Below are 26,843 nucleotides of genomic sequence, written 5' to 3' on the forward strand. Positions count from 1 at the left end.
CGCTGCCGGAACCCAAGCACTGAAGGGTTCAGGGCTCGCCTCCTCGGCTCTGTTTGGAGCTGGCGCGGCGGGGAACTACTTCCCGCGGCGGAGGCACGGGCTGTGGCGTGCGGAGCAAGTGATCCCCGCGAGTCACCTGCTCTGGGTGCGCCCTGGATTTCGCCCCGGGCGGGGTAAGGTGGGGTTTGTGACTGGTTTTGACTTAGAGCCCATGCCCTTTTACCGGGTTGTTCCAGCCCCCAGAAAGACCGGCTCTAGAACAGCTTCTCAAACGTCAGGAGTTACTCCCTGAGATTTGGTCCTGTCCGCTGCTCGGCTCTCCTTTCTCCCTCAAGGGCTTTCACCCGAGTGGTGGTTTCTGTCCCCGAGTGGCGTGGCCGAGCGGGTTTCGACCCCTCTCTGGAGGTTCACCCCGGTTTATCCAACTCTTCCCCCTCCGTTCCTCCCGTAATTATCAATAACTTCTGATTCCCCTTCCCCTCTATTCAGCCAAGTCTGATTGCTGTTTCAACCAGAATCTCTCCGGTCTGTGTTTGATTGGGTCATGTTTCTTCAGCACCCCATTCTCTGGCAATTTCTCTTATTTATCTCTGGATTCGGAGGAAACTTTTTCATTTGGTTATCCTTGTTTTTTAACTGGAAAACCATTCACTGGGTTTAGCTGTAGAAAGGGCTCCCCGAGGAAGTAATCCTGCCCCCTGCTGTAGAGGCGCAGGTGCATAGTCCGAAATTATGATTTGCTGGATGGGACTGGGGCAGTCGTGTGACCGGGACGAAGCTGCGCGTTACCATAAGAGGTTTAGGTGAATTTAGAAGTGCCGTGTCTCTGTAACCATTTGCAGCCTTTCGAGATAAGACCTGAGGGGTTCCAGGACCTCGAAGTACACGGTGTTTAGTCCCTTTAATATTTGCAGATTTTTTCTTCTGTAAATACGTGCATATATAAACTGAGCCACTACTACAACATAAAGAAACAAAGAGGGCCAACTGCTCTGATTTAAAAAACCCTGGAAACACAGAAACCACATGTAGTGTGTGTGGGCCTTGTTTAGATATTCTTTCAAGCTAATTATAATAGGTGTTTGTGAGACAATCAAGGAAATTATATTATGGAGTAGGTACTAGATGATACCAAATAACCTAAGAATTGTTATTTTGTTAAGCCTAAAAATGGCATTGAAAATAAATAAAAATAAAAATGGCATTGGGATTCTGTAAGAAATCTGTTATCTCTTAATTTTAAGGAATTCATACTATATGTGGGGATAAAATGGCAAAAATCTTAATCTTTTTATTTATTGATTTATTTATTTGAGACAGTCTCAGAGGTTAGAATGCCATGGCCTCAGCCTAGCTCACAGCAACTTCAGACTCCTAAGCTCAAGCAGTCCTCCTGCCTCAGCCTCTGGAGTAGCTGGGACTATGGGTGAGTACCACCACCTGGGCTAATTTTTCTGTTTTTAGTAAAGATGGGATCTGGCTCTTGCTCAGTCTGGTCTGGAACTCCTAAGCTCATCCTTCCACCTCTGCCTCCCAGAGTGCTGGGATTACTGGTGTACATCTGGCCAGAAATTGTTGTTGGGTTCAGAGTTTCGATTTAGGTGATAAAAAAGTTCTAGAGGGCAGCGCCTGTAGCTCAAAGGAGTAGGGCACTGGCCCCATTTGCTGGAGGTGGCGGGTTCAAGCCCAGCCCTGGCCAAAAACTGCAAAAAAAAAAAAAAAAGTTCTAGAGGCAGATAGTGGTTGTACAACAACGTGAAGGTACTTGTCACTAAGCTATACACTTAAAAATGGCTAAAATAGAAATTTTATGTATATTATGAATATGTGTGTTAGGCCCTAATCCAATAGGACCATATCCTTTAATAAGGAAATTTTTTTTTTTTTGGTTTTTGGCCAGGGCTGGTTTTGAACTCGCCACCTCCGGCATATGGGACCGGCGCCCTGCTCCTTGAGCGACAGATGCCGCCCCTTTAATAAGGAAATTTGGAGACACACAGGGAGAGCACCATGCAAATATATCAAGGCAGAGATCTGGGCGAGGCATCTATAAAGGAAGACGTGCCAAGAACTGCCAGAAAACCACTGGAAGCTGGGAGAGTCAGAGAACAGATTCTGGGAACAGATTCTTTCTGACAGCCCTTAGAAGGACCTATCCCTGCTAAGTCCCCAGAACTGTGAAATAATAGGTTTTCTGTCGTTTAGGCCACCAGTTTCTGGTATTTTGTTACAGTATCCATAGCAAACCATATGTCCAGGACTAGAGTTCCCAAGAAGTTCTACCACTTCATCCTCCTAGTGTCTGAAGTGCCCATTTCCTCATACTCCCCAACTATGGGCATTATCAACCTTTCAAATCTCTCTGAAGCTAAGAGAAAATAATCTTAATTTGTAAGCTATATTAGTAAGATTGACTCTCATGATAGTCTTGCCTATCTTAATGGCACAGATTATTTTAAAAATAAAATGTTTTGCCATGTTATAGGTCAACTATAGGTATATAGTTATATATACTATGTGTGTGTGTGTATATATATATGGGGGGGGCAGTGCAGTGGCTCACACCTGTAATTCTATTGCTTTGTGAAGCTGAAGCAGGAGGATTGCTTGAAGCCAGGAGCTGGAAACCAGCCTGAGCACGAATTTGTCTCTACAAAAAATTCAAAAAATTAACTGAGTGTGGTGGCATGCACCTATAGTCCTAGCTACTTGGGAGGCTGAGTCAGGAAAATCACTTGAATCCATGAGTTTGAAGTTTCACCCTTGAAAGAGGAAGTATTAATTTACACCACTACCACCATTGTATGAAAGTTTCTATTTCCCTAAGCTCTCCGTGGCACAATGTGTTTAGATAGTATTTGGGATGATGTTAGTGTACTCTAACCCTGGCAACACAGTGAGACCCTGTCTCAAGAGACTCTGCGTCTCAATTTTTCTCATCTATAAAATGAGAATCGATTCAACTGTCTTAATAGAGTTGTGAGGATTAAATGTGTTGATTTTTGAAAAGATCTTAGAACGTTGTCTAACAGATAATGTTAAATGCTACCAGTATTCCTCCAGTGATATTACCTGCATGTGAAACCACATGTATGTCTTTTTTGTACATATCGTAGCATTCTGTACATACCATACTATATCTAGCTTTAAGATACATATATTGGAGGCCGTCTCATATCAGTAATTATCAATAACTTTCTTTTAAAGGACTACATAATATTCCATTGTATATGTATACCATAATTTTTAAAGCAGTGTTCTGTTGACATTTAGTTTATTTCCTGTTTTGCTTCTGTGACCGGTGCTGTATTGACTAGCTATTTGCCTGCATGAATTGTACTTACTGAGTAAATTCCCAGAAGCAGAAGAACTAGGTCAAAGGGTACGTACATTTTTATTTTTAATAGATAATTGCCAAATCACCCTTGAAAGAGGAAGTATTAATTTACATCATTACCACCATTGCATGAAAGCTTCTTTTTCCTCAAGCTGTCCATGGCACAATGTGTTTAGATAACAGTTGGGATTCTTGACATTATTGCAATGTCATTCAAACCATAAAAATAAAGATGAACTAAAAGTGTCATCATTTATTTAGAAAAATTGCTTTCTACTCAGGAGTTGCTTGGATTCAACAAGCACCTGTGTGTCCTGAGTTTTAGCACAACCCATGTGTCTAATTATTTAGATCCCATAACATAGTACTTGTGGATTATACCACATCAGCCTGTTATTCAAAAACAATATCTCTTTCTCTGGCTGAACAGACAAGTTTCACTCAGAAACTAAACATAATAAAAGAATCTGACATTGCTTCACTTGAAAATCCTATGTTAATTTTGGGACGAAAATTAACATATGACCTTGCTTTGGTACCTAACAGGTACTCTTTATAGTGTAAATGATTATTACTAGTGGCTGCAACTAAAACCTGATACAGTGTTTGAACCAAATAGAATAAAAGTCTGTAATAGTCCTGCAAGCCAAAATCAGTCAGACATGTTTTTGTACAGACTCTTCCTCTACAAATAAGGTTTTTAAATTATTAAAGAGTATTAAAAAAGGCTGGGCACAGTGGGTCATGCCTGTAATCCTAGCCTCTCGGTAGCTGAAGTGGGAGGATTGCTTGAGGCCAGGAGTTGGAAACAAGTCTGAGCAAGAGCAAGATCTCACTGCTACAAAAAAATAGAAAAATTGGGGGGAGGGGGGGAATAGAAAAATTAGCTGGACACTAGTGGCATGTGCCTGTAGTGCCAGCTACGGTGAAGGGTGAGGCAGGAGGATTCCTTATGCCCAGGAGTTGGAGGCTGCAGTGAGCTATGATGACACCTGGGCACTTTACCCAGGTGACAGAGGAGAAGGAAGAATGGGGAGTTATTTTTTTTTTCTGCTGGGGCTGGGTTTGAACCCGCCACCTCTGGCATATGGGACCAGCGTCCTACCCCTTTGAGCCATAGACGCCACCCTAACATTGTGGGGGAGGGTTGTTTTTTTTTAGAATGGGGAATTATTGCTAATGGTATCAGATTTGGGGTCGAGAATGATGAAAATATTCTGGAATTACAATAGATAATAGTGGTTTTTTGTTGTTTTTGTTTTTGTTTTTGAGACAGAGTGTCACTATGTCACCCTCAGTAGAATGCCATGGCATCACAGCTCACAGCAACCTCAAACTTCTTGGGCTTGAGCAATTCTTTTGCCTCAGCCTCCCAAGTAGCTGGGACTACAGGCACCTGCCACAACACCCAGCTATTTTTAGTGATGGAGTCTCACTCTTCTTGCTCAGGCTGGTCTCAAACTCCTGAGCTCAGGCAATCTACCAACCTCAGCTTCCCAGAATGCTAGGATTACAGGTGTGAGCCACCTCGCCTGGCTACCTTAATTTTTTTTTAAGTATGAAGTTCTTAAAGTTGTCCTACTATTACTTTTGGAATGTAAAGCCCTTAATACAAAATGGATTACAAAGGTATTTCAAGGGGAAAGTTAATACAGTTGAAGTGGCAAAATAGCATAACTCTGTGAACAAATTGAGGAACTAGAAGTAAAAGCAAAGCTGAAAAACTCAAAAAGTCTTCTAAATCTAGAACAAGTTTAGGTGAGAGCAGAGGAAATTCTTTTAGAGATGAGTTCTCACTACATTGTGCTTTAACTTAATGAGCTCAAGTGGTCCTCCTGCATAGCTGGGACTACACTTGCCAGCTACCATGCCTAGCTTAAAATAAGCTAATTCCTTAATTTTTTTTTTTTTTGCATCATTATATATTTTACATGTTAGGAAACAGAGGCTTATTATACGGAAGTGACCTGCCCAAGGTCAACAGGCTGGTCAGTTTGGCAGAGCTGGGACACAAAGCTGCATCTTCGATTACCAGATCTCATCTTTCCACTGCGTTCCCGGCTTCTTCAAGTCGGCGACGTCAGAGACAGGCTTAGCATTCCACAAGAAGACAGAATGAGAGGAAGGAAAGGAAGGCAACAGGAAAACAGAAGAGAGGGGGACCATGCCACGAGGAGGTGTTTTATCAGCAGTTGAGTTCACTTGCCCCCAATGCCTTTAAGTGGCAACAGTGCCACAAGTTTCCCTGCCCTTGGGTCTACAGCTGTTAATGAGAATTATGTTAGAGAACTAAATGCCCAAAATAAATCTCAAAATTCTTTCCTTCCTTTGAAGGAAGGGAAGAAATCTCAAGATTTTTCACCAGAGCTTCGGACAGCTGAACTTAGCCCCTCGAGGCCCTTGGCCCTACCGTAGGATCTCATTAAATGCCTCGGGAACTGAAGAAACCTGAGGTGTGGGGGAATGAAAAGATGAGGGTTGGCGACGGTGGCAGGGAGCGGGCCAAGCTGAGCTCAGGAGAAGGGGAGTCTGCGGTAGAGCTGTGGTTGGGGTATATGGGTTTTGTGGCTCAACTCGATGGTGGAGTCGGAAACCAGGATCAGGGCTGATAGTCAAGGTAGAGTTTACGTGTCCAGGAAGGTTTAGGGCACCTGAGGAGCGGAGAGGGCCGGAGAAATAGCGACGAGGGTAGGAGGCTGGTGGTCTCCGAGCTCTCGGATGCCGCCGCGGCCCCCTCAAACGTCTGTGATTGGATGCTCCTTAAATCCCGCCCCCAGGACCCCCATCTCCTTCAGGCCCCGCCCACAGCTCCGGGCGCGCGCCTGGGGAGCGGGGAGGGGGACCAGGCTGGAGAACGGGGGAGGGGAAAGGAGAGGCTCGTGCACGCGCCCCGCTCGCTGCGGGTGCACGAGCAGCGCGCCCCCGCCGCCCGCGTCGCCATCTTTTTCCCCCGTCTGTCTGTCTGTCTGTCGTTGGTTTTGTCCGTCTGCAGCGCCGCCCCTCTGCTCCCCGCCACTGGCTCGGCCTGGAGCCTCCCTCTGCCCGCGAGGGCCCAAGTCCCGGAGAGCCCCGGTCCGGCTGGCCTGAGCTGCGGCCCGGGGCCCATTGTCCGGCGGTCCGTCTGTCCGGAGGCGGGGCCCAGGGACCCGGAGCGCAGCGGAGCCGAGGCGCCGGGTAAAAAGACCCCCGAGTCCTTCCCCCAGGGCCAGGCACTGGATGTGGGGCTCCTCGTCCCCCTCTGGGTCGCAGGCTGTCGGTCCTTTTGTCTGTGTCTGGGGAGGAGGCCAGGGGCTAGCTCTGGCCTGGGGCGGGGGCAGCCGAGGCTCAACCCCCTTACCCGGCTCCCCACCTTGGCGGGTCCTTTTTGTCCCTCCGGAGGTCTCGGCGCGAGGGGGAGGCGTTTGTGCCCCCGCCCTCCGCGCGTGGGCCTGGTCGCGCTCGAGCCGGGCGCGCGGGGACGGCCGGGGCGTCTGACAGGCTGGGCTGCAGCTGGGGGAGGGGAGGATGGGCGTGGGAGAGCAGCCCGGAGGTATCTGTCCCCGCTTCTTGGGCTCCGGCTCGCAGAAAAGCTTCTAAATTTAGATTTCAGAGAAGACTGTGTTGTCTAAGGGTTTGTCTGAGCCGCCTTGGAAGACCTCTGGGTCTTTTCTGGTAATTCCTGTGAATTTACCTGGCTCGTGCTTGGAGAAGACCAGGGAACATCTCGGCTGATTAATTACACACAGACCCAGCGGGAGGTTGGCTGGGGGTAGGACAGGGTGAACAGCCAGGCGGCTAAGTGACTAGCTTTCTTGTTCTCTCCTTTTTAGCAGATACAAATCACTTGGATTCAGGCGAGTTTACTTTGCTCCGTGGGAACTGCACCAGAGCTGGAGGTGGGAATGCACCCTTTTCTTAATGCTGGGATTTCACCCGTTTTGTTTAAATCTGTGTGTGCCCTGGAAGCTGCAACCTAACCTGTGAGAGAGCAGAAGCGCTGTTCAGGGGCGACATTGCACTCTCCCGAGGACTCTTAACCTTTAGGCGGACAGAGCTGCCTGCCTTTTTAACAGAATCCCTTTAGACCAGAATCTCCTCATCCCATTTTTCTTTGGGATGATGATATTTAGGCAGCTATCCATTTACATGTTTAGTTTGGTTTCCAATTTGGGCTTGAAAACTGAGGCAGTGCTAAAAGAAAAATGGAATGAGTGACCTTTAGGGCAAACATGTCTATGTGTTTTGTTAGCTTTTATCGTCTGACAGTTGTGGAGCCTTAGAGATCTTGCTTTGTGGTCAAGAGCGTCCTTTCAGTGCTATTTTATTTATTTATTTTCAAGAGGCCAAGACTCTCTAGGCCTTTATTGTGGGTGTTTTTGTTGTTGTTGTTTTGAGGGGGGGAGGGTCTTTGCTTATTTTTCCCTTGAGCCCTCAGGTGTGAAGTCCCATTGGGTACCATCTGGTCGGTTCCCCATTTGTCCACTAGGAGGATTAGGAGACGCAGTGGAGACTGCGATTTTAATATGTCCATGCTCATCTCTGTCTTTGGACTTTGTTATAGTATTGAAAAGTTGCCTCACCAAGATGATTTGAATAGACTCTGACTCAGATTATGTAGCCTTATTTCAGAACGGACTTTGTTACCTTTATCTCACAGTTTCAATTTCTAATCTTGATGGGAGAAAATGTAAAGATTAGTCAAGATTCTATTTTTTTATACAGTAGAGAGGTGTATTTTAGAAAAATCAAAATACAACCTGCATTTCATTCAATTTTCTACTTTGTAATTCCACAGGCACATAAAAAAGACCTAAAGCGTGATAGTCGTTAACTGCTTCCATTAATAAAATAACTACTTGATTAGAAAGAAATGATATACACTAAAAAAACTTAGATCAGAGAACACCTTAGCACTAAGTATATTGTCCTCTAAATAGTTAAAAAAAATTATTGTATACATTTGGAGTTTTTGTTTGTTTTTAATTAAAGGTCTAAAAAAGAACTGTGTTTGATATGCAGATATGATAGAAGACTGCCTGAAAGCTGCTTCCTTTGCCACTTCCTGTGGAGGCCTGTCTTTGCCATTTGCGGTTTCTTTCTTCTTTTGGTAAGGGGAGGCAGGGTCTGATTACAGGTTTGAGGTCTTTTCCTAGCTCCAGAAAGGAGTTAGTTGGGATAGCAGGAGGTGAATCTTTAACTGGAGTGCAGAGTACAGCTAGTAATAGCCTGTCATAACTCCTCTTAAGGTTATAAACTACAATTTTATATTTTCTTATTCAGTGTGAATACAATTTTGAGAAGACAAGAACTGAAAGAAAACTTAGAGGGTGACCAGATCCATCATATTCCTGTCTTTGGTGGGAAGGAGAATCCATCTGTTTTTATTCCATATCTGTTTATTCGCTCTGTCTTTCAAAAAAGTGTTATAACTTTGACTACAAATCCATTTCAGATCCTTCAGCGATGCTTATGACTGAGACAGTCTTTCTTGTAGTTAACCAGTAACCTCCGGTCTTAAGTATCTATCCCCTCCTATGTGGGAAGGGGGAAAAATGCATGTCTCTACAGCACTTCTCTGGGGAGCTTTTCTCTTTATTCTCCCACTGGTCTCTTTGCTACACAGAGGCTGAACTGAGAAGAGGCTGTAATGTTATTAACTCTGACCGCCTCTCTGGGACACGTGAGCAGGGCCAGGTTGGTGTTCCACACTGGGCTGTTGCATTAGTATTCAATGGTGTTGATGGCATCTGGCTCTTCTCGTGACAGCTCATCTTCAGTGTTATAGGTTTGATTTCATTTAGTGCCCTGTCATCCACTCTGTGTCTGCATCACTAGATAAAGGCCTTTATTTCCCATGCTGTTTTGATTACAGATGCCTAAGAGTTTTGAGACATTTCCTGTCTCATAGGGATGTGATACCTTTGTTACCTCTGGGCAAGATAACTTCTTGAAACACCAAATGGAGGCTCCCATTGACACAGACTGCAGAGCTTGACTTCTAGTGAGCATGTGATGTGAGCCACCATCCTCCTTGGCTTCCTTTTATAGTTCATGGGATTATCTCTTTGAGCCCACAGTACTTCTAACTCTGGTTGCCTGAATTTGCTTTCTTTTCTACCCTGTGACCTTGATCATCATCACTTAGCAGTATTCTGGATTCCAAAGATGGATTTAGAGTGTAATTCTCTAAACCCTCTGAAAGACTTCCCTCTTATACTTTTCAGGACCTTTATATTGTGCTAGAGATTAATTCATTTCTTTCTTTCTTACATTAGTTCCATTATTTATAACTGGTGAGTGTTATATACTCAGGGGATTTTTTAAAAGTCTTTTTATCTTTTAATTTTGTATATTTTGTAGGGAAAATGACGTGCTAACCATATCCTTTGTTTAATTGTAGGTTAGCACCGTGCAAGGAGATAGTAACATATCCAGTCGTGAAACTGGGAAAGGCCAGAACTCTCAGATCTGGGAAACATGTCCCGTCGGAAACAAACAAATCCAAACAAAGTTCACTGTGAGTATTGGGCTTTATCTTCTGGAAGCTGGGAATGTTGGGGGCTGGAATGGAAGAGTAATCTGAATTTAGGGTGAGAAACTCACACTAATTTATGGGGAAGAAAGGGTTATTGTCAGATTTGATGAATTTAAAGTATATCTGGTGTGGGTGCAGGGAAGCCAAGGTGGGAGGATCATTTGAGCCCACAAGCTCAAGGTGAGCCTGGGCAACATAATGAGACCCTGTATCTACAAAAGATAGAAAAATTAGCCATATGTACTGGTGCATACCTGTAGTCCCAACTACTAGGAGGCTGAACCAGGAGGATCATTTGAGCCCTGGCATTTGAGGTTGTAGCGAGCTATGATTATGCCACTGTGCTCTAGCCTGGGCAGCAGAGCAAGACTAAGACTTTGTCTCAAAAAAAAAAAAATAAAGTGCGTCTGGTTCCTGGAGGAAGTATTAGAAACCTGTCTTAGTTGGCTCAGCGCCTGTGGCTCAAGCGACTAAGGCGCCAGCCACATACACCTGAGCTGGCGGGTTCAAATCCAGACCGGGCTTGCCAAACAACAATGACAGCTGCAACCAAGAAACCTGTCTTAGCAGTGTGTGTGCTTTATTTATCCTTAACGTTCACATTAACAGAGGATACCTCCTCTGTGCAAATCCTTGTGCAATAAGACACAAGGCTGTCAAGTCTGTAAAATAATGTAAGATACACAAGACTATAATGTAGTCATATACACACATATGCCACTATGAGAGTTTTGAGACAGACTGTGTTATGGTCCATTATTTTACTTCCAAGAAACCCAGTCAATGGCATCCTTTCTGATTCATCTGTGCAAGGTTCAGCTTGCTCAGCTTATTGGTGTTGCTAGGAGGGCTTCATTTGTTTCTGTTGGCACAGATTTTACATTTCTTGATTTTTGTGTATCTCAAAACCTTTGTAATAACTCATGTGCACACACATTTATATAAGATAGTAGGGATGCTGTAGACTGTGTGTACTATAGAAGTTAAGAGGAGGGGAGCTAAGAGAGCTCCATAGACTGAGATAAGGGAAAATGATATGAGCAAAGACACATGAGGGAATGCACATGTATTCAGAGGATGAGGAGCCTTTGTGTGAAGCAGAAATTTCATTTTTCCAGAAGTCGTAGTTAGAGGTGTTTAACTCTACATTATAGAAGCCTGAATGCAGGCCAATTTCAAAATAGAACTACTGAAGATTTGTAAGCAGAGAGAATGCAGTAACATTTAGAATCCATTATTTTGATACTGTGTAGCAGTATGTGGGATGGATCAGATGAGGGAGAGACTAGAAACCAGAAGACCAGGTATGCACTATTGCTTTGCATTGTTTCTGCACTTTCATATGTGTCAGTAGCACCTCCTTAGTTGACCACCTCCCTACATTGACCATCTACTTAAGTCGACCTAATTTTCATATACCACATGTATGTACCATACAATAGGCCTAGTTTCTTATGTTGACCACCGCCATATGTCCAGTTTGTTATAGTCCCTTAGGTGGTCAACTTACTAAAAGTTCTACTGTATTTTATTTTAGTAATTACATTGTAGGGCTGGGCATGGTAGATCACACCTATACTCCAGCACATTGGGAGGTCAAGGCAGGAGGATTGCTTGAGGCCAGGAGTTCAAGACCAGCCTGGGCAATGTAGCAAGACCCTGACTCTACAAAATTTTAAAACTTAGCCAGGCATAGTAGCATACACCTCTAGTCCTAGCTACTCAGGAGGCTGAGGTGGGAGGATCTCTTGAGCTCAGGAGTTGGAAGTTTCGGGGAGCTATGATTGGGCCATTACACTCCAGTCTGGGAGACAATGGGACCTTATAAAAAATTATAATTACATTATAAACTTCTATAGGACAGAAAGTATATGATATATATATTTCTTTATCCCTCTGTACTTCAAGCACTGCTTATAGAGGGTGTTCAAAAAGTGCTTTCTCAAATTAACATTAGTATCTATACAGATTCAAGATAATTGGGCATTTTCCTATCATCCGGAGAGATAAGCATTCTCCTCCAAATGTTCATAAAAAACAAGTAGCTCCCTATTATTGTGGAGGACTGATTGAGTAAAGTGCAACATATGATGAGAATTCAGAGGTATAACAAAAGATTTTTTTTTTGTTTGTTTTTTTTACAGTTTTTGACCGGGGCTGGGTTTGAACCTGCCACCTCCGGCATATGGGGCCGGTGCCCTACTCCTTCGAGCCGCAGGCGCTGCCCTATAACAAAAGATTTTTTAAGGCAAAAACCTATATTTGAGAGTATAGATGAGTCAAGGAGTTAAGACAAAAAAATTAAAATTCATTAAAAACATAACATATGCTAGGCACTACGTACTTTATCTTATTAGGTAATTTCAAGAGTAGGGGAGAAAATAGTATGAACAGAGCATTTAAGAAGGTTTTGACATCTTACATATTAAGAGAGTGGGATAGCAAACCTACAATTTATTCTTCTGTTTAAGTCCTGGAAAGGTTGTGTAAGATGGAACCAGTTGGGTGCTTCTAGGAGTGTACTCTGGAATAGGTGGATAAGCAGGGCTACTTAATATAAAAGTGAATGGTTTGGAAAGGATTTAGAAATTGCTGCTGAAACAGCAAAATGCAGTGAGCCTGAAGTGAGGATTGTCAAGAGAGATAGAATGAAGCATGTCTAGCATAGGTCTTTCAGCACAGGATTTCAAGAGGATTGTTTTTTCCTCTTTGGTTGACGGTGAGTATTGATAAAAGATACAAATGTGACCCTAAGACGGCAGGGCAGGAAAAGCACTCTTAGTAGAGATGACGGATTCACAAATAAGGCAGTTAGAATTGTGAGTGTTCACTTCTAAAAGCCACCTGGCCAGTGAGATTGATTAGATTTGAGGAAAGTAGCTATTGGAGTGATGGCATCATTGTAGTAAAGCCAGTAAAGGCTTGTGTGCCCTAGGCCTGCTACCCACGTGACATATGTCCAGCAGCTGCATCTCCTTCCACCATAGTCAGTCAGAGGTGAGATGAGATGGAAAACAGATGGACAAACAGGCTGTGGAGCTGGGGAGAGTATGACTCATCCCAAGTTGCAGAAATGCAGTTACCAGCACCAAGGGAGTGAACACGGTATGGTGGTAGAGTGGGTGGGACTTTGCAGGCTCTTCAGTGGTGGCCACTGAGAGGGCCTTTACTTTGGGGCCATGAGTACAAACATTCAGCTACAACTAAGTAGCAGGACACCAGGGAGGAGCTGTTTTCAGTGATGCATTTGGGCAGAGGTGAGTGGTGAAGGTTTCTCAAGTGATGGACTAAGCTTGACCAATGAAGAAAAGACACTGAGATATTCTGGTTTCTGAGGATCTTCTATTTGTTATTTGGGGACTGAAGCTAACCCTGCCCTTTGGCAAGTAGAAATGCGTTATTTTAGTTTTCTAACTGCTTGAGTCTCCAAGCAAATGTATTGAATTTAATGCTGCTTGTCTATTTAAAGTAAATGGAATGGACTCAAAGTCTGGGAGGCAGGAAAGTCTGCAGAAGCTTTACTTAAATGTCAAAACCTATGAACACTTGAGCAGAGTAATGGCTGAGCTTCACTACATCTGCTTCTGGGAAGAAGAAGATAGTGTGGCATGAAACTAAAAGCCTGCCTAAAAGGATGTGCTAAGAACCCCACTGCCGTAGCCCAGCAGTGTTTGTCAGGACTGCTTTAGAAGCCAGGGGACAGGCTGCTTTGGCAATTACTTGGTTTTCCTCAGGACAGTTTTTTTTTTTTTTTGGCCAGGGCTGGGTTTGAACCCGCCACCTCCGGCATATGGGACCGGCGCCCTACTCCTTGAGCCACAGGCGCCGCCCTCCTCAGGACAGTTTTTAAATCTAAATACTGGTGTGATCCTTTTGTCAGAAACATCTAGACAGACTCTTGTATTTTGCCCACTTCACTTCATTAATAGACTTGGAATAAAAGCCCAGAATTGTTGTTAGTCATAGAGAAACTGCTGATGGGCTGAATTTTCTATTTTTGATCTTCTCCCCTACTTCGTACTTCCCCATCTCAGCCTCTTCTGAGTACAAATTACTGTCAACTGTTTGTAGAGAGGTTGAAAATACAGTCCCTTGCATACTTTCATCTGACTGTGTTTGAACCAAGCAAACCACTAAGAAAAGGAAAAACTTCTTTTTCTTTGGAGACTTTTGTTTTCAGATTGCCTTGCTAAATACATGAGTGACTAAAAAACTTCAACTAAAATCTTTCAAAGAGGAGGAATAAACATCTTTAAAGTCTTGTTTTGTCTTCATTCATTCTGTTAAGATCCTTGTGAGGTAAATGGCTATGTTCCCGACATGTGATAGCACCAAAGACTGTCAGCTAGAAATAGAATCCTAAGCTTCTCATTCTCAATACTACTCATTTTTTCTGAATTCAACATCTGCTCTCTGAGAGCATATCTTTCTGTTGCTTTACTTAATTTCATTCAGTTTGAAATTGCATTTATTTAACTGGACCAAAGATCCTAGAAAGAGAATTGTAAAATCTTTTCTTTTCTTTCTTTCTTTCTTTATTTTTTTTGTAGAGACAGAGTCTCACTTTATGGCCCTCGGTAGAGTGCCGTGGCCTCACACAGCTCACAGCAACCTCCAACTCCTGGGCTTAAGCGATTCTCTTGCCTCAGCCTCCCCAGTAGCTGGGACTACAGGCACCTGCCACAACGCCCGGCTATTTTTTGGTTGCAGTTTGGCCGGGGCCGGGTTTGAACCTGCTACCCTCGGTATATGGGGCCGGCGCTCTACCGACTGAGCCACAGGCGCCGCCCTATTTATTTATTTTTTGCAGTTTTTGGCCGGGGCTGGGTTTGAACCCGCCACCTCCAGCATATGGGGCCAGCGCCCTACTCCTTTGAGCCACAGGCACTGCCCCCAGATCTTTGCTTTTCTAATAACTTTCATTTTAGTCTTCTCATCTGTTCTTCAGATGAGAAGAACAAGGCTTGCATGGCCTTGTTCTTATTTAATCTGAAAACTTTAGCCAAGTCAGACAAGTAGTATTTTAGTGATCCCAGACCAAAAACAGGAGATTGAGCACCTTCCTTTTTAGTGTGGAGCCAAGATGATTCTTTCTCAACTGTTAATAGACAAATACCCATATTAAATAAGAAAGGTGTCCTATGTTAATATTTAGGGACCAGAGGATTTGTTTTAACCTATTCCCAACAGTCTCAAGATAGAAGGAAATATAATTCTACATTAACTCTATAACTTCTTACTCATGAGTATCTTCTATGGCTCACATTGTACTTGAGTTAACATGACATACTTTTAGCAAGTCTCACTGCCTTATCATGAAAGGATAATTCTGGACAATTGGATTTGGAGATTAGGTAAATAGTGACTCCTGGAGGATCATTCACATGTCTTTTCTTAGGAGGCCAAAATCACTTCTTTTTTATGGTTTTTATGTATGTATTATGCTTTATGGTGATATTTAAAATAGGAGCACCCCCAAGAAATAAACTTTACCTTCGCCTTTTTCCCAAGTCAGAAATAGAATAAAATGTAAGAACAATAAAATGTAATAACATAATAAAATGTAAGTGCCTCAAGCCTGTAATCCCAGCACTCTGTGAGGCCTAGATGGGTGGATTGCCTGAGCTCAGGGGTTCAAGACCAGCTTGAGCAAGAGCGAGACCCCCATCTCCAAAAATAGCCAGGTGTTGTGGCAGGTGCCTGTAATCCCAGCTACTTGAGAGGATGAGGCAAGAGAATCGCTTTAAGCCCAAGAGTTTGAGGTTGCTATGAGTTGTGACGCCACGGCACTCTACCCAGGGCAACAAAGTGAGACTCTGCCTCAAAACAAAACAAAAGAAAAACACCCTCCTTTTTTTCCACAAATGCCAAAATGGAATGACAGAATTAATTTATCCCAATTATCCTAGGTGAGATTGCCAGCAAGAGTCGTAGATAGGGAAATCACATTGAATAGACTCCTGTGTTCTTTGAGGCCTAAATGTGTAGACAACATCAGTAGACAAAAATGAATATTTTTTTTTTGCAGTTTTTGACCGGGGCTGGGTTTGAACCCCCCACCTCTGGCATATTGGCCAGCGCCCTACTCCTTTGAGCCACAGGTGCCTCCCTGACAAAAATAAATTTTGACATCAAGTCGATGGAAACTAAACTGAATTATTGGCTCATCTTAAAATGTTTTTCTAGTAATCCAATGATGATTCCCTATTAAGAAAGCGGAAAATTTTATTTATTCTTAGTATATCATAAACCTAGCTACCTTCTGGGTAGGTTTCTTTAGAGACCAGAAGTGTCACTGATGAGACTGGTCTGTCCCTTGATAATTACATGCCAGTACATAACGTGTTCCTTAGTGTCATGTCTGCCTATGCTTCTAGGTATGAGAGAACATGTACCTACCCAAAGAATTCAGTAATACTACAGCTGGCCACAGTTTTGTGGTCACAGTGTAACCAACGTGGAGAAATCAAATATTTTATTTCTGCAAAAGGAAGAGGAAGCATTCTAGCACAGAATTCATTTTTTGCCTTCTCTTGCAGTAATTTGTATCCAATGTGTCATCTTAGATATTTTGAAAATGGACTTCAAGCATCTTATTTTTCCTTTTCTTGATGGCTATGTAGCTAGGAGTACACTTTAACACGAACCACCTCCATTCCCACCCACAGTATGAGTCATAGTAGCCATAATGTTTGTTACTCTAATCCAGGCATGGTAGTCATGTCGTGGTACCCTAACTATCATTTTTCTTTTTATCATATACTGGCCCCTAGAACATTATTTTGCTGTCTGAGTTACATGTATCAGTTTCTCATGGTATGACCATTATTCTCACCCAGAGATCAGCCTTTGTTTTCAGCAAAACCACTCTGATGAACCTTCTACTTACATCTTACGTTATACAGTTTAAAAATATGGGTACCAGAGTTGGACAGACCTGGGCTTGAATACATGATTCCACCATTGACCTTAGTTTTCTCCACAGTACAATATAGGTAGTAATACATGTATCTAACACACAAGAGTTTTGCAGAGAATTAAGATAACAACTATAAATCATTCAACATCAAGCCTGGAACTCATGTCAGATAGTAACTCTTACTAGTGTTCAGTACTTAGCACACAGTAAATGCTCAGTGAATATTTGCTGAGCAGTGACTGGGTTAATCACATGAAGTCTGCTAAATGTCAGTTTGTTTGCTGCCGGAGGACCAGTAGTGCAGGGCAACTTACCAGTCCATCCCTCCCACATCTTTGTGTCCTGTCTCAGACCCTGAGCCTGCTTCCTTTCCTTTCTTCTGTAAGAAATGGCATGGTCTATCGTCAGACATTTCTTTAGGGCTTTTTATCATTCCCTCTTGCTGGGGTGAGTGGAGACTACAGTTTCTACTCTGAGATAATAGAAACCTTGAGAAACCCAATTCTCTTTTCTTATGCCTGGTCTCCTGGAAATTCTAAAAACACTTACGTGTTAACTCTTCAACAACCACATAGACTCCAGGCAGAGTTCATCAGAAGTAAATGCAAAATCCAGGATGGGTCTAGGGCTTTTAGATTCTTAATATGAAAAAAAAAAAAAAGACCACATCAGACCAAGGAAACTAGATAAATATTATTTGTTGTAAATTAGTGTGTTTCAGGAAGGTTGTTCTTCAGCAGAAAATGAATTCATATATTATCGGTTCTTTGAGTCTATTATTCAACCAGTTGTTGAATTACACATTGATAGTTCTGATACACATGAGAAAGAATAGAAAGTCAAGGAAGAAGTTCCAGAGCATGTCTTGGAAGGAGAGTGGATGAAAGATGCGATGAGATTAGAAAGATTGCTATTTAGAAGGATTCTGTGAGGCGCTGAGGTAGACACTGAGTTAGGACTGTGATGCTGTATGTTAAGGTACAGAGATTTTGCCCATATTTGTTGCCCTATCTTCATCCCATTACTTTGCCTCTTTTTTTATCTCCCCAATCCTCATGGAAGGTTGTAAATGGAATTGAGATTCTGCAGTTAATTTTGTGAAGTAGCAGTTCATCACCTTTTGAAAGAAGTCAAGATTAGGAGGATTTAAGAGAGACAAGTGATGCTTTCTAGAGCTTCTGGCTTACTGCCCAGGAAGAGCAGCTACGCCCAGAAGCTGTTGGAGGCAGCAAGCTGATTTGGAGATGAATGACCCTACCACAGGGTACCCGCCTGTCTCCTACTTCTGAACAGTCTGACCTTCCAACAAGCTTGCCTGGGGATATGCTGCTCAGCTGGTGGCCTGACTATTTTTCCTTGTGACCACCAGGGGATCAAGTATTTGCTGGGCTAGAAGAGCAAGCCCGCCAGGCGATGATGAAAACTGATTTCCCTGGAGACCTTGGCAGTCAGCGACAAGCTATCCAACAACTAAGAGATCAGGACTCCAGTAGCAGTGAGTTCTGCACCTTCTGGTAATGACTCAGGGCAATGGGAGAAGAATTATCAGCGTGTGTGTGCTCTGGGGATTGCGCATGGGGGTTGGGAGGAAGACTTAAAAAAAGGAGATGTGTGGCTCCTTAGTGTTCCCAGAGGTGTTTTGAAGTGTGTGGGCATATGTTTACCTAGAGAGAGAAGACAGATGTGGCATTATGCTTTTTAATTCATGGACTGTAGTACTTGGCACAGTGCCATATACAGATAGGTTTGTTGGTTGTAATAGACAGGGGCATAGAAATAATTAATGCTCAAGCAGCCCCTGTGTCAGGTCAAATGAAAAGAAAAAAATTCCCCGTCTCCTAGGATCTATTTGTAATTAATAAAATATAAGGGTGGCATTAATGAACTCTTGCTTGAGAGATGAGTTTTAATGTTACATAAAAAGATTCAGGGGTGGGCACCTGTAGTCCCAGCTACTTGGGAGTCTGAGGCAAGAGAATTGCCTAAACCCAGGAGTTGGAGATTGCTGTGAGCTGTGACACCACGGCACTGTACTGAAGGTGATAAAGTGAGACTCTTTCAAAAAAAAAAAAAAAAATTTAGGGCGGTGCCTGTGGCTCAATGGGTAGGGCACCAGCCCCATTTACAGAGGGTGGCAGGTTCGAACCCAGCTCCAGCCAAACTGCAGCAAAAAATAGCCTGGTGCTGTGGTGGGCGCCTGTAGTCCCAGCTACTCGGGAGGCTGAGGCAAGAGAATTGCTTAAACCCAGGAGTTGGAGGTTGCTGTGAGTTGTGACTCTACGGCCTCTACTGAGGGTGATAAAGTAAGACTCTGTCTCTAAAAAAAAAAGAATATAAAAAATTCACTTAGTGTTGAGATTATACAGCATATAAAATGCCAGAGTCAGTGTCTTCCCACACCAATACCCTGAGTAGATCTTTGTTCTTAAAGACAGAAAAGACAGTGGCTGTTACAAGGTGAGCCTCATGAATTATCTTGCTCAAGACCTGCCTGAATAAACGTGTTTCGAGATATGTTATTTCCTAGGAAGATTTCTATACTTTCCTAATCTCATCCATTTGATACTGGGTAGTATTGATGTCAATTCAGAGTGACATTTCTGATTTTTCTTCACATTTGAGACTGGGTGAGAACAAAGAGAGAGAGAGTTCTGCAACCATGTAGGAACTTGTTTCCACCCAAACTAATAATTAAGGAACATTAACAACAAAGAGTAATTTGGCAACTAATTGGTCAGGTACAGAAAAATGGTCCCCAAAGTACTAGAAACCCTGTAGAAGCCACCAGTTTCTTGAGTAACAAGTAGTAATAGTAACATCTGCAAAAGTCTAATAGGTTTCAATTCTAGAAAAAAAGCATCGTCTCTCTAGACAGAGCACACTTATTTTTTAAAATACTTCTAGTAGGGATATTTGGACTATTGATAAATCACAAAAATGTGTTCGATACACCACTGTATTAGATTAAGCATACAAGTATTTCAAATAAGAACCTGATGAGAAAAGGTGGTATGACCCAATCTATGCCAACCTTTCGTTATTGAGATAGACTCAAATGAAAGGAAGTTCTGAGCTGGGAAATAAGGCATAAATCTACTCCAAGGTCCCAATCCAGTCCACCACCAACCATCTGGAATATTTAATACAGACACTTGTAACTACTAGCAGACGATTTGGTTAGACTTTCTCATGAAAAAAGGGAACGTAAACAGTTTTGCCCAGTAAAAAAGGAAACATAATGAGTGTTACCCCCATACTAGTGGGTTTAGAAATTATATAATGGATGGTAGAGAGAAGATAAGCACTGTTATCTAGGAAATCGTAGTCTGAGCGGATAGCCTGTTGACACTCTACCCTGCATTTCTCTCTTACATCAGGCCCAGAAGTCCAGGGTCTCAGTGGGGTTGGGATAGGGCTAGAGCCTGACAGCCTCCCTGGGTTTGGCTTCCTCTTGTGATCTTTAAGGTTATTTTTTTCCTTTCAGGAAGAACTCCCCTTGTTACTTTTTAAAACTTTGCCACCCTAGGGCGGCGCCTGTGGCTCAGTGAGTAGGGCGCCGGCCCCATATGCCGAGGGTGGTGGGTTCAAACCCAGCCCCGGCCAAACTGCAACAAAAAAAAAAAAAATAGCCGGGTGCTGTGGTGGGCACCTGTAGTCCCAGCTACTCGGGAGGCTGAGGCAAGAGAATCGCTTAAGCCCAGGAGCTGGAGGTTGCTGTGAGCTGTGTGAGGCCATGGCACTCTACCGAGGGCCATAAAGTGAGACTCTGTCTCTACAAAAAAAAAAAAAAAAAAACTTTGCCACCCTATTTTATAAGTAATAGAGAAGAAAAATCAGTGTACACAAACCTTACAGATTCCCTAGCCACCAGCAGACCTCCCCACAGCCCCAACCTGCCACACAAACTAAAACATACTCAATTCTTAACATTAGTCACAAGAAATTATAGCTCATCCTAAGGTGAAGAATGGCCAGTTCCTTCTACTTAAGGCATTCAGTTACCCACCATTTAATTCAAAGAAGCTGCAAGAACAGTGGACTGACTTAGCTTAGAATGCTATTACTAGCAGAGGAGGAGATGAAACAGTGAGTCCAACGTCAGTGAAAACTGCCTGAGGTTGGTCGCTTGCTAATTTTTCCACTGTGATGAACAGCTCTTTCCCTGTGAAGTGACATCATTTTTAACTAATTTACCATTGTCTCTTTTACTGATAAGAGAGATGAAAAACTTGCTAGTGTGTCTGTAAGTGTACCTTAGAGTTTTTTGGGACAGATAAATTAGTTGGGGTCAGAGTAGAGTAGTAGAGTGACACCATGGAAAAATTATAAGGGGGAAGAAGTCAGTGATCAAATCAGAAGTGCTGGTAAGTTGGAGGTGTGTTGTGCTATGAGAATGAGCTCCATGTGAGGTGTTTGGGGAGGTGTGATGTGAAGTGTGAGATATTTGAGAACCATGCATAAGAAGGATTATTTGTATGATAATGTAGAGGGCCCAGTAACCATGTTCCAATGCAGTTTTGCCTCACATTTTCTCTTTAGTGTGTATATGACATAATAACAGCTATAGCTAATTTGCACTTGACTCAGATTTGTACCCAACTAAGCAGTGTTATAAACTATGTTACCGGAGATCTGAAAATGGTTTTCTATTATAGCTGCAAATTCTAGGGTGGATAACAGCTCAGGACATATTCATGCCCAAATCAGAACAAGTGACCCATTTGTGTGTTTCAGGTGACAGTGAGGGTGATGAAGAGGAGACCACACAGGATGAAGTCTCTTCCCACACGTCAGAGGAAGATGGAGGGGTGGTCAAAGTGGAAAAAGAGTTAGAAAGCACAGAGCAGCCTGTTGGTGGGAACGAAGTGGTAGAACACGAGGCAAGTGACAGATGGCTCCTGAGTCTGGAAACATCCTGCCCTGATGCTGCTCAGCCTGTGAACGGGCTTGCCTCTGACAGTCTCCTGTTCCTGCTCACAAGGGCTCTTCCTTTGTAGCAGCGGGACACACACCTCTCACACACAGTTCTCATTACACCAGCTTTCCTTTTCCACCCACATATCACTGCACACACACATAGCTCTTCCTCCTCACGATCCCCATTCCCTTCCAGGCAGAATAGCCACTTTCAGGAAATGGAAGGCTTACTTCCATGGGGTACTCTTGAATATGCTTACAAATGTAAGTCAAAGTGTTGACTAAATTGTTTCCTGAGGATTCCTGTAAAAAGCATGACAGGAGTGGGTGGCACCCATAACTCAGTGGTTAGAGTGCCAGCCCCATGAAGCAGGGGTGGTGGGTTCAAACCCAGCCTGGGCCTGCTAAACTACAATTAAAAAAAAAAAAAAAAACCAGGCGTTGTGGTAGGCACCTGTAGTCCCAGCTACTTGGGAGGCTGAAACAAGAGAATCTCTTGAGCCCAAGAATTTGAGGTTGCTGTGAGCTGTGATGCCACAGCACTCTACTGAGGGTGACAAAATGAGACTGTCTCAAAAAAAAAAAAAAAAAAAAAAGCATGATAGGAGGGAAGCTAATCCTTTCTCTGCAGAGTTTACCTTAAGGAGAAAAAACAGACCATATCTCTCTCTGGGGCAGTTCTATGTCCTACTGACTAGAAGCCTTGAAAAAAAGGGAGATGGGAACAAATTTAATTCCTTTTCAACTATTTGTCCTTTGGCCCACAATGAGAAGCTAACAGTGTGACGTGACATCAGATTGGGCTCCTTTTAACAGGATACCCTTTTTAATATCCTGGGAGGGCAATGAAGAGACTAGTAAAGAGTCTTAGTGAGCTCCCGTCTTTTGAATCGCAGGTCACAGAAAATTTAAATTCTGACCCCTTGCTTGAACTCTGCCAGTGTCCTCTTTGCCAGCTGGACTGTGGGAATCGGGAGCAGCTGATTGCTCATGTGTACCAGGTATGGTGTAGGGAGCTACATGCTTGTCTGACCACTGGCAGCTTATTCCCAGCCCAGATTCTGCCTTGGCCTCCGCCTTGGCCTTGGCCTCTAGCTCCTGAAGGAATCTTGGATTATTGCTTCCAAGATGACACTCCAGTCCTCTAATTTTCAAGAATATATATGGGATAAATACATCCTGGGTTCCCAAGCAAACACACAGTGAAAATTAAGTATTTTTTTCTATATTATTCATATTTTAAACAGTGAAATAGAAACTAACATCTAGGCGGCGCCTGTGGCTCAAGGAGTAGGGCACCGGTCCCATATGCCGGAGGTGGCGGGTTCAAACCCAGCCCCGGCCAAAAAAAAAAAAAAGAAACTAACATCTATTAATAATGAGGGTTTGTTTTAAAGAAAAAATTTCAATTTGTTAACCTGAATGTTTCTGAAATATTAATGAAAGTTACGATAAGCAAGTAGATCAGAATCAGACTTTCTGTGTTCTTGGTCCAGTCACAGAGCACCTTGCATCATCATCTTGACAAGGCATTAGCACACATGGCAGCCTGGATTGTACCATGAAGATACTTGGTTCATGAGAAGAAATATTTCTTTGGAAGACTGTCTTTAAAAGATTGAGGACAGGACAGGTGCAGTGGCTCACACCTCTAATCCTAGCACTCTGGGAGGCCAAGGCGGCTGGATTGCTTGAGTTTAGGAGTTCAAAACCTGACTGAGCAAAAGGAGACCCCTGTCTCTACTAAAAATAGAAAAACTAGCCAGGCATTATGGCAGGTACCTGTAGTCCTAGCTACTCAAGAGGCTGAGGCAAGAAGATTGCTTGAGCCCAGGAGTTTGAAGTTGCTATAAGCTATGACACCATAGCAGGGTGACAGAGTGAGACTGTGTCTCAAAAAAAAAAAGAAAAGATTGTCTAGGTTGAGGACAGGCAGAATGTAAGTACCTATTGTATACCAGTATTCCCAGCCAGCTTCTAGATTTGGCCTTCATCACTCCCTTAACATGTTTTTGTACCTGCATAATGAAGTAAGGAGACAGAGGCCCTGTCAGGCTCTGAAGAGGGCTCTGATGCCCCACTGGGTCCTTAAGCCAGCCATGTTTCCCAGAATACAGTGAAAGCTGAAGCTAATGAAATCTGACCAACAGTCTGAATGACCAGGCCCTTCTGAAGGCCCACTTGCACAAGAAACTGAACTTTCTGGGGACTGAACAAAGAAAATAATTCCAAGTGCCCTGTTCTGAGACATTTTTCCCAGAAAGTAGTTTCTTAGTGGGTGCAAACTGTCTTGGAAGTAGTGCAAGCTTGACAGATTAGGCTCTGTTTTACAGCACACTGCAGCAGTGGTGAGTGCCAAGAGCTACATGTGTCCCGTCTGTGGCCGGGCTCTTAGCTCCCCAGGGTCACTGGGTCGCCACCTCCTCATCCACTCGGAGGACCAGCGGTCTAACTGTGCTGTATGTGGAGCCCGTTTCACCAGCCATGCCACTTTTAACAGGTTAGCCGGGCACCTACGCTTGTTGTGCTGGGAGCAGATTACTGGGTGTCGGTTCTGCTTTTCCAAGTCATAGTGAAGGCAAGAGATAGGTAATGCTTAGGTAACTGAGTCACGACTATTGGGAAATACAAGTAAGAGGCTGGGAAAGATTCCTTTTCCATTAGATAACCCCAAAGTAAAATGAATTCCCCTTTCTTTTCCCATCAGAATAATATTTTAAATTAGAAAGAGATGTACAGAAGCCAAGACTATACATGATAAAGCATGAAGAAAGAAGTTACAGGGTTCTGAGAGGACCGTGGCATGAGGACGTAGTCTCTACCGATTCCTAGTTAAACTGGGACTATGTGAACATTGTGTCCTCATCCTGTTTGGGCAGAGTTGCCTTTGCATTGCAGGCAGTGCCAGGAGAGGAGGAGGTGACTCAGTGATCTGTACCTCGACCAGAGGCGGTCTCCACCTCCAGAAGCCTGGCCTCCCACAGCAGGACTGCCCTGCAGAGCTTTCCCAAACACCATTCCAGCTTGAGCGACAGCTTCACATTGTTAGGGTTCCTCTGATTCCTGGTGCATTGTGGCATTAACTCCAGGTGGGCAGTAAGAGATGGTAGACACCCTAGCCCAGAGAGGATGAGGGCTAGAGAGAGAAGAGGTCTGCCAAGCATTCAAATTGACCCCTAGCGGTGAACTTGAAGCAACAGGTCTCTCAGGAAAAGAGTAAGCCAGGGCTGAATACCTGAGCCTTGCTGGAAGGAAACACTAACCATCCAAAATTTTTGCTTTCCAGCGAGAAACTTCCTGAAGTACTTAATATGGAATCCCTACCACCAGCCCACAACGAGGGCCCCTCCAGTGCTGAGGGGAAGGACATTGCTTTCAGTCCTCCAGTGTACCCTGCTGGAATTCTGCTTGTGTGCAACAACTGTGCTGCCTACCGGAAGCTACTGGAAGCCCAGACCCCCAGTGTACGCAGGTGGGCCCTACGTCGACAGAACGAGCCTTTGGAAGTACGCCTGCAGCGGCTGGAACGAGAGCGCACGGCCAAGAAGAGCCGTCGGGACAATGAGACCCCCGAGGAGCGGGAGGTGAGGCGCATGAGGGACCGCGAGGCCAAGCGCTTGCAGCGCATGCAGGAGACAGACGAGCAGCGGGCACGCAGGCTGCAGCGGGATCGGGAGGCTATGAGGCTGAAGCGGGCCAATGAGACCCCGGAGAAGCGGCAGGCCCGACTTATCCGGGAGCGAGAGGCCAAGCGGCTCAAGAGGAGGCTGGAAAAAATGGACATGATGTTGCGAGCACAGTTTGGCCAGGACCCTTCTGCCATGGCAGCCTTAGCAGCTGAAATGAACTTCTTCCAGCTACCTGTAAGTGGGGTGGAGTTGGACAGCCAGCTTCTGGGCAAGATGGCCTTTGAAGAGCAGAACAGCAGCTCTCTGCATTGAACCACACCCTCCTGGTTGCCCCCCTACCCACCTTCCCCACCCACAGCCACAGGGATCAGTGCTGCGGCCATCCACAAGGCCCTGTCTGCTGTCAGAGGCAGGCCTGGTGTGTTGCAGGTGGATCTGTGTACCCCTTGCATGTGGGAAGGAACAGGATGATGTGGTCAGGAGGGACCTGGCTCAAGGCAGCTCTGGACAGGGAGCAGGCACTCCAGAGAACTGGACTCCCCAGTCCACTGTGGCTGGCCATGCTTATAGGACCGTGGGGCCCCAGTGTGGCCTATGAAATTGTGAAGACAAATAAATTAATTTTATCTTTACTGGTCCTTTCCCTCATGAAATGATCTAGGAGAGAGTGGGTACAGGCATCCAGGCAGTGACTTCTGGTGTTTGCCCTTTTCTGAGGGAGGGTGCTTAGGCTGTTCAAGCAGAGGTCCCTTATTTGGGTCTTTACAGGTTGATGAGGAATAGTTGATGTTGAAGAAGAACCAATGCTAACTTTGAGCATCCATTCCCACAACCATCCTGAAGGTAGCTGCCATCCCAAGGACTATTTAAACCTGGCTTACCTTTTCCAAACTCAGAGTAGTAGAAGGCTTTCCTGATAACTGGCATTTTCTAAAGACTATGCAGTACTTTGAACTAGGTGCAGACAACTTTCCTCAGCAACGCTGTCGAACATTTAAAATTCTCTCTCAGCAGTCAGCTGCATCTAGCAATATGTTCATAGCAATGGCTGAAATATTAAGGTCCATAGAACCAAGGAACTCACATTTAAGAGAAGAGGTAGTAATCCATCTTTTTATTCCCCAGCACCACGGTAGGCTAATAAAACCCACTGAGGGGCTTGGCACCCATAGCACAGTGGTTACAGCACTAGCCACATGCACTGAGGGTGGCGCGTTGGAACCTGGCTTGGGCCCACTAAAACAACAATGACAACTGCAACAAGAAAATAGCCAGGCGTTGTGGTGGGCGCCTGTAGTCCCAGCTACTTGGGAGGCTGAGGCAGGAGAATCACTTATGCCCGGCAGTTTAAGGTTGCTGTCAGCTGTGACGCCATGGCACTCTACCCAGGGTGATAGCTTGAGACTGTCTCAAAAAAACAAAAACAAAAAACCCACTGAGGAAAATCCAGTATTAAGGTGATGATAAAAGAGCTCAAGTGAATAGTAGTGAAGGCTTAGAGTTAAACGGTTACTCTGGCGGTTTGTA

General features: G+C 44.1%; 2 protein-coding genes across 15 annotated transcripts in view; one reads left to right on the top strand and one right to left on the bottom strand.

The window, feature by feature from the left end:
- The window catches only part of IST1 (IST1 factor associated with ESCRT-III), a 69,307-nt gene that overhangs the window by 30,248 nt on the left and 12,216 nt on the right, over window positions 1–26,843 (bottom strand). Inside the window, exon 3 of the mRNA XM_053606490.1 lies at window positions 17,320–17,408. The gene's annotated coding sequence lies outside the window, so the exon portion shown is untranslated. The remainder of the gene's footprint in view (window positions 1–17,319; window positions 17,409–26,843) is intronic.
- Window positions 76–25,948, top strand: ZNF821 (zinc finger protein 821). 14 transcript variants are annotated; one of them, XM_053606335.1, is made up of 10 exons: window positions 81–173; window positions 7,147–7,212; window positions 8,336–8,423; window positions 9,189–9,330; window positions 9,717–9,833; window positions 18,140–18,265; window positions 21,505–21,650; window positions 22,584–22,688; window positions 24,021–24,187; window positions 24,974–25,948. In XM_053606335.1, exons 5-10 carry the CDS (start codon window positions 9,794–9,796, stop codon window positions 25,626–25,628), a joined length of 1,239 nt encoding a protein of 412 aa, XP_053462310.1. In that variant the 5' UTR covers window positions 81–173; window positions 7,147–7,212; window positions 8,336–8,423; window positions 9,189–9,330; window positions 9,717–9,793; the 3' UTR covers window positions 25,629–25,948. The 14 variants fall into 14 exon arrangements, with proteins under 14 accessions (XP_053462327.1, XP_053462310.1, XP_053462370.1 ...); XM_053606395.1 differs by having other exon boundaries at window positions 9,189–9,317; XM_053606372.1 differs by having other exon boundaries at window positions 9,225–9,330.

Source organism: Nycticebus coucang, chromosome 2 (genome assembly GCF_027406575.1).
Source record: "Nycticebus coucang isolate mNycCou1 chromosome 2, mNycCou1.pri, whole genome shotgun sequence".
Lineage (NCBI taxonomy): Eukaryota > Metazoa > Chordata > Mammalia > Primates > Lorisidae > Nycticebus > Nycticebus coucang.

What these genes read in the sequence shown, in the direction of transcription:
- ZNF821 (XM_053606352.1), top strand. Translation starts at nt 9,794, where the DNA reads ATGTCCCGTCGGAAACAAACAAATCCAAACAAAGTTCACT. An exon ending in AGATCAGGACTCCAGTAGCA is followed by an intron (nt 18,266 to 21,504) that starts GTGAGTTCTGCA and finishes TGTGTGTTTCAG; the next exon opens with GTGACAGTGAGGGTGATGAA. An exon ending in AGCCATGCCACTTTTAACAG is followed by an intron (nt 24,188 to 24,973) that starts GTTAGCCGGGCA and finishes TTTGCTTTCCAG; the next exon opens with CGAGAAACTTCCTGAAGTAC.